The 7,241-nt window shown below is 64.3% G+C and overlaps 1 protein-coding gene across 1 annotated transcript in view; it reads right to left on the bottom strand.

Moving 5' to 3' along the window:
• Tmprss6 (transmembrane serine protease 6) overlaps nucleotides 1-7,241 on the bottom strand; it is a 56,344-nt gene that overhangs the window by 13,168 nt on the left and 35,935 nt on the right. The window contains exons 15-16 of the mRNA XM_048807989.1: nucleotides 6,089-6,097; nucleotides 2,456-2,475 (exon numbers count right to left, since the gene is read on the bottom strand). Of these exons, the coding sequence (XP_048663946.1) occupies nucleotides 2,456-2,475; nucleotides 6,089-6,097 (29 nt within the window). The remainder of the gene's footprint in view (nucleotides 1-2,455; nucleotides 2,476-6,088; nucleotides 6,098-7,241) is intronic.

Raw genomic sequence — 7,241 nt, 5'->3', positions numbered from 1 at the left:
GGGGGGGGGGGGTCCGGGAGCCCGGCACAGGAGTCCTGGGGTGCTTTCTCAGCTGGGAGGAGGCTGGCCCAGAGGGCACCATGCCTGGGCTCCCACTCAGCTCTGCTGCAAACCGCCAACATGACCTTGGGCGAGACCCTTCCATGTTCTGGGCTCGGCCCCCTCCTCTGTAACCAGAGGTGCTGGTCTGGAGATGATCTCTCAGGTTCCCTGTCCCGGTTCTGTGACACTCTGATGCTGTGACCTTGGGCCAGTCCCCTAACCTCTCTAGAGTTGTCCTGATGCCCGTCCTGCCTCCCTGCAGGCTGCAAGTGTCCAATGGGAGGGCCGCTCCTTTAGGAACTTGTAAACATCCCCTGAAAGACAAGGGACCTGGTGAACAGGGGGCCGGCCTCAGGGGGCCCTCTAAGAAAGACATTCACTGGGCCAGGTGCCACTCAGACCTCTCTCCCTGTGTGCTCATGGTGACCCATAGTTACGGGGTAGGGTAAAGAGGCTCAGAGAGGTCAAATTGTTGGTCCAAGGTCACACAGTCTGGAAAAGGCAGAGGCAGGATTTGAACCCAGGTCCGTCTGACCCTCAGGCTTTATTACACATCATATCACTCTCTCTCCTGCTCCCCGCAGTCCTTTCCCTGGCCTTTAGTGAGAGCTGATGTGCCAGATGGGCAGGGGACAGCCTCACTCTTCTCACTCTGTGCCTTCTCCTCCACAGGATGAAACGGGGGCCTACCTCATTGACCGTGACCCCACCTACTTTGGGCCCATCCTGAACTTCCTCCGGCATGGCAAGCTGGTGCTGGACAAGGACATGGCTGAGGAGGGTGAGTTGGTCCAGGGGACTGGCCTGGGGCCCATGTCCTGGCCCTGCCCTCTGCAGCCTGCCTGCCATGGCCTCCGCAGAGGCCCAAAGCCCTGTTTTCCAGCTGCAGTGGGCACCTGCCTCCTGCTGTGTTTCCCAGGCAGAGCTGGTTCCCAGGGTCTCCCTCAGGCTGATGGGCCCGGGCTTTCCCGGGTGACGCTTTCCTGGGTGACGCCAGGGAGTGATGGAGACACACTCAGGAGATAGAGGAGGCCCGTGAGGCCGGAGGCCTGTTTCCTGGCAGGGGTGCCCTTCCGCCCTGGCCTCCTGGGAAGCCAGGTGTGGGCAGAGTCTGGGGTGGGGGAAGGGTGGGGATGGCAATGGGAAGAGCTGCGCCTTCTTTGGCTGGGCATCGGGTGTCGCCATCGCCGGGTGGGCCTGGTGAGGACTGGAGCCGGCAGGTGGGTGGGGCAGGGACTGTTCCCCAAACCTGCAGCCTCTGCAGCACAGAGCCAGCTGTGGGCAGAGGCAGGGGTGGCTGCTGCTCCTTGGCAGGGCTCGGCCCCTCCCAGGCCTTGGCAGCAGGCCCCTATACAGGCCCACGTCGGGGCCTAACAGACAGTGGGGAAGCCGTGTCTGGAGAATGGTCACTTAGAAGGCGCTAGCCAGGAGCAGCAGCTGCGGTCGGTGCCAGGTCCACTTTCCTTGGGGCACAGGGTGTAGCTCTGGCCAGCTCACCAGCTGGGCCCACTTCTCCATGGGTGTGTCTAAAATAAGGATGGTGACCTGTATTCTGGAGAGCGGTATTGGGCTTTGGTTGCCATGAGTCCTATACCTGTGGGCCCTGGGTCAGCCCGTCCCTCTCCACTTTGGGCCACCATCTCCCCTTGCTGACCCCTGTGGCATCCAGTGATCTGCAGGCTAATGGCTCCCACAGAGCAGGGCTTCAGCCTCAGAACTGCTGCAGGGACCTGGCCCCAGCCCCAGCCCCGGGGAGCAGATACCCTGGGTGTGGCCTGTCCCCAGAGAGGGGAGGTGAGCGCTACAGCTGCGTCACAGCCAGCGCCTATTGACAGGTTCCTGGGTTCTTTGAGCTGTGTGGTTCCAGCACCTTCACACAGGGGCTGGGGACGGATCTGAGAGGACTGTCTAGCTTTGTGACCTTGGGAACCTTACTGAGCTCCCTGTGCCTCCGCGCCCCCACTGGTGAGAGGGGGCCACAGCCACATTGGCCTCTTCGGGCCGTGGTAGAGGGGGCGCAGCAGCTGGCCTTGAGGCTGCGCGATGCAGGGTCAGATGTCTGCCCCACCAGGACATGGCTGGGGGACTGTCACACAACAGTTACTGCCACGTCTCTGTTAGGGCCTGGAGACAGCAGGGTGGGTTGGTCATTTGGAATTGTATGTTGAGTGCTGAGCCTGGGTGCTGAGGCCTGGTGCTGAGCCTGGGTGCTGAGGCCTGGTACTGTGGCCTGGGTGCTGAGGCCTGGTGCTCCTAAATCGCAGACACGCATTCCTCACAGTTCCAGAGGCTGGGATTTTTTAATCCGGGTGCCATCGTGTCGGGGTCTGTCGAGGGCCCTCTTCCAGGTTGCAGATAGCCGACTTCTTGTCTGTCCCCAGGGATCCCAGAGGCCAAAGAAAGGACCAGAGGTGACCTGCTCTGCAGGACCTTAGGGAGGTCCAGCCCCTGGGCGCTCCGTCAACTTCCCTGGGCCGGGTGGGGAGTGGCTTGCATAGTCCCTCCAAGTACCTTAACTGTAAAGTGGGGACAGTGGTGCCTGCTTTTCTCATGTCCCCAGCACTGCGAGGTGCACATGGGGGCTTTGCAGACTGTGAAGGATGGCAGTTGGGGGCACTTATAGAAGCACGCTCCCTTACAGTGTGGACAGAGCCCTCGGGGCTGAGCGCTGGAGGGACCGAGCTCACTGGCTGTGGCCTTGACAAGTCGCTCCTGTTTGGGAGCCTCAGTTTCCCCTGTGCTCAGTGGAGGCGATGAGTACTCACTTCTGGTCTGAGACTTCAGTGCCATGAAGGATGTCACCTGAGCACAGGGCCTGGCCCTAGCATGTGTGGCCCACCTAGCAGGGAGTGTGCCCAGAGCAGGAGGTGGGTTTGGGGCGGGGGGACGAGGGAGGACGGGGTGTGGGCAGCAGGAGTGACCGCTGCTCTTGCCAGGCGTGCTGGAGGAGGCGGAGTTCTACAACATCGGCCCACTCATCCGCATCATCAAGGACCGGATGGAGGAGAAGGACTACACCGTGACCCAGGTGGGAAGCAGGGCTGGGTGGAGGAGGGGCTGGGAGAGGCAGAGCAGCCTGGGTGGGGGACAGACACAGCCCCAGACTGGGTTCTGTCCCTGCCTTGCTTGGCTTTTTTTCTGTGTGACCTTAGGCCAGTCACATCCCTCTCTGGGCCTTAATTTCCTCCTGTGGAATTTAGCGCCAAGTGTTGTCCCCACAGGTAGAGGGGAGTTGATGTGAAGGTCTGGGGCCTGCAGGGGGCCAGGCAGGTCAGCCCATGCCACTTGGGTCAGGCGGTCCTCCGTGAACACATCCTGGCTGCTGGGGCTGCCATTTCTGAGCTTGGACCCCAGGCCCCAGTAACTGGTCTGCAGGAGTTGTGGCGAGGGGCCACCTCCCAGCCCCAGAGACTGAGGTGGGGAGGCTGTGTGTCCTAGGGGGTCTGGCTCATTTGATGACCCAGAATGTCCCCCATGCGCTGCCCGCCTTCCCTCTCGTGATCTCTGTGCTCAAGTGCTGGCTCTGCCACCCTCGAGTCGGGTGACCTGGGACGAGTAACTGAGCAGGGGGTGGCAGAAGAGTGGGCGAGATCACGCGTGTTGAGCCCCTGGCACACAGTAGGTGCTCAGGTGCGGCCCCCTCCACCTCTCCTCCCCCACCTGCCTTCAAGGGCACATGCCTGGGGGGCGTGGGGGTGCATCCCCAGGTGCCGTCCATGGGGTCTCTGCCCACAGGTGCCGCCCAAGCACGTGTACCGCGTGCTGCAGTGCCAGGAGGAGGAGCTCACGCAGATGGTGTCCACCATGTCTGACGGCTGGCGCTTTGAGCAGGTGGGCAGGGTGCATGGGTGCCGGGTGGGGGCAGCAGGAGCCCCCGGCTGCCAGCGAGGGGCCCTCTCTTCCTGCAGCCAGCCCTGTGTCCCCCGCCTCAGCCCCACCTGGGGATCTTCGAAGTCAACACGACTAGGAAAAGGTGCCCAGGGCACAGAGTGGCCGAGGGGCGGGCGGGAGGCACTGCCTCAGCCCCCCTAGGTGTCCATATCAGTCCTGGGGCAGCAGGTGGTGGCCGAGCCGCAGTGTGAGCAAGTCTGTGGCCCGAGCTGCAGCTCCGGTGCAGGGAGCCTGGCCACACCTCCTGGGACAGATCCACAGGCACAGATTCCAGGGCCCTGTAGGGGACAGGCTGGGTCACAGGCGTCACTCCCTTCAGGGAAGCCCCACGGGGGGTCCCCAGGGATAGTCATGGTGCCTCTGATGCCTCTCGTCCAGTGGGGAGATTTTGTCCCCAGCAGTGTGCTCTGGTAAGACGAGCGGCTGGCGTCCACCGCTCGGGTCTTCAGAGAACAGAGTCAGAAAGTGATTGCTCTAGGGGCTCCCTGCCTCCTGCTGCACTTCCATAACCCCATGGTCCGGCCCATGCCATCCATCCCATGCCCACACCCCAGAGCAGCGCTGCCCGAGACCGAAGACCAGGAAGGCTGGACAGTGAAGAACGGCCCCAGCCCAGGAGCCACGCTGGCTCCCCCCGTCCTCCCGCCACGACACGCTCTGACCCTAGCTACGCCTAGCTCCTCTCCTCAGTGTCCTCGGGGAGGTGGGCAGATGGCTCCTCCTTCTCAGAACTGTCGTGAAAATTAGGCCACCAGTAAGGTTCCTAGCCCTGGCCGGGACCTCCCATAGGCTCTGGTATCACGCCAGCTGCTAGAAGGATGCTACTTAGTTCTGTTGGGCCCCAAGACAGGATGCCAGGGGGCCCCAGGTCCTAACCCTGCCCCACCCCTTCCCAGCCGTGGGTGGGCTGATAAGTTTCTCTGCCTTCTGAATGGGGGTCCCCGAGAGCTGAAGGAGACCCGTCAGTGCAAGGACTTCGTCGGCCAGAAGGGGGTGTGTGGATTCTAGGGACCCTAAGCCAAGGCAGCCTCCAAGAGCCTGGCAGAGCCTGGCAGCTGCGCAGGTTCTTGGGACTTCCAAGAGGGAAGGGGCTGTTCTGTGGCGCTTGCTGTGCGGGTCCCACCCAGCCTCGTCCTGGGGCTGCTGCAGCCACTGTGGGATCAGGGGACAGCATGCTTCACAGGCCTCCACCTGCTTTTGGAACTGGATCCCTGGATGTGGGCTGGGCTGGGGGTGGGGTGACACCACCACCCTCCTCCAGGGTCAGGTTCAGCCAAGTCGGGAGGGGCACAGGTGGGAGAAGATCCCCAGCTTCCTGCCCAGGTCCCTCTGGAAAGCCAGGCTGGCCAGGAGGCTGAGGTGGGGCCTGGGGGTGCGACCCACACCGCTCTTCCCGGCAGCTGGTGAACATCGGCTCCTCCTACAACTACGGCAGCGAGGACCAGGCCGAGTTCCTGTGCGTGGTGTCCAAGGAGCTGCACAGCTCCCCGCATGGCCCGGGCTCCGAGGCCAGCCGTAAAGCGAAGGTGAGCCGCGGCCCTGCACCAAGGTGGCGCCTCCTGCCCCTGCCCTCCCGCCATCCCCTGCTGCTCCCTGCCTCCTGCTGCACTTCCATAACCCCATGGTCCAGCCCATGCCATCCATCCCATGCCATGGACATGTCTGCTCACACCCGTGACCCAGGCCCAGGCTGGGAGTAGTGCAAAGGGACCGTCCAAGGGCACAGCCAGGGCGACACGATGCCACAGGTGTTGGGGCGTGAGGCAGAGTTGAACCCAGGGCTCAGGGCATGGTATGTGTCCGTGCAACCTTGGAGAAGTGCCGTCCCCTCTCAGCACCTTTGCTGTGTTCTCTGTGAGGTGAGGGACAGGCCATTTGCTCTCGCTGCCTCATGCTTGGAACTCCTGGGAACCCAGATGGCCAGCTTATTGCCCAGGGCTAATGTCCAGCCAGCCTAGGCCAGGACAGGGGAGCCAAGTCCCACAGCCCTGCCCTCACCAAGGCCTCCTGCTGGGCGCTCTGCACCAGGGGCTCTGGGAGCCCCATGGGCACCAGCCGTGCTCCACCCTGGCAGGAGGTGGCCTTCCGCAGGCGCACCTGGCAGCCTGGTGCTGTGTGGGGAGGGCTGGAGTGGGGGTCCCGTGCCCGGAGCCAAGCTGGTGGGAAATCCCACGGGCCCTGGTGGGGCTGGCAGAGCCGACACCAGCCAGGCCGGGAAGGAGGAGGGAGCGTTCCTTCTGGGACCTGTCCTGTGCAGTGGAGACTGAGCTCTGGCTTCTTGTCTGTCTGTCTGCCGCCCTGTCCTGCTGTGACTCCTCTGCCCACCTCACCCACCCACAGGCTGGCGCCCCGGGCCTGGGGTGCCACCAGTAGTTGCTGGCCTCCCTGATCTGGTCGGTGCTGCCCAGGGGCCTCCCAGGCCTCCTACTCTGGTCCCCTCCTAAGCAAGGCTTTTCCAGGCACCCTGCAGACACCCCGCTCCCACCCACGGGTCCCCACTGCCCGCGTCCCAGCTGCACTCGGAGCCAGCAGCCAGGCCGACCCGGGGGACTGCAGACGATGGCGCAGCCTCTGTGGCTGCAGCCCTCTCTCCTGAGATGCCCCTCACTCTGCCCACCCTCCGCCCGAGGTAGGGGTCCACGGGGACAGCTGCAGCCCGCCTGGCCCCCTCGTTAGTGTCTACGCTCTTTCTTCCCTGGGTCACCGGCTGGTTCACAGAGCGCGGAGGAGCAGCTGGAGGAGCAGCGGCAGCAGGAGGAGGAGGTGGAGGAGGTGCAGGTGGCCCAGGTGCAGGTGGAGGCAGATACACAGGAGAAAGGTGCAGCCCGCCCCCAGGAGGATGGCCGCTAACCAGACCTGGGAGCCTCCGCCCTCCCTCCAGCCGCTGCCGGGCGGCCGGGCGCAGGGTTAGCTCAGCTGCTGGCCTGGCCGTGACGCCCTTCTCTCGCTCTCTCTGCAGCCCAGTCACCCCAGGATCCCGCTCACCTTCCCTCCCTCTCACCGCCGCCTCCTCTGCTTCCCACTGGAGGTCCTGCCTCATCTCCATCCACCTCCTCCTCCTGGATCTCATCTGCTCCCTGCCTCCTCCCCCTCTGCCCCTGCGCGGGTCTCCTCTCCGCCTGCTCGCGCCTCCACCCTGGGGCCGACCTGGCCCCGGCCTCCCGTGCCCTCCCCCCGGGTCCCCTGGCCCTGCGTCCCAGAGCGTCCTGCCTGCCGTCCCCCTCGCCCCTCCTGGCACCTCCTGCCCCCCAGCCTGGGGAGGAGGGGCGCAGCGTGGCTGCCTCTGTGCCGGCCGGCCCCGCTGGGCA

Source organism: Marmota marmota, unplaced genomic scaffold, assembly GCF_001458135.2.
Source record: "Marmota marmota marmota unplaced genomic scaffold, marMar, whole genome shotgun sequence".
Taxonomy (NCBI): Eukaryota; Metazoa; Chordata; class Mammalia; order Rodentia; family Sciuridae; genus Marmota; species Marmota marmota.
The sequence above is the reverse complement of the archived record's forward strand: the minus strand, read 5'-3'. Positions and strand labels throughout refer to the sequence as shown.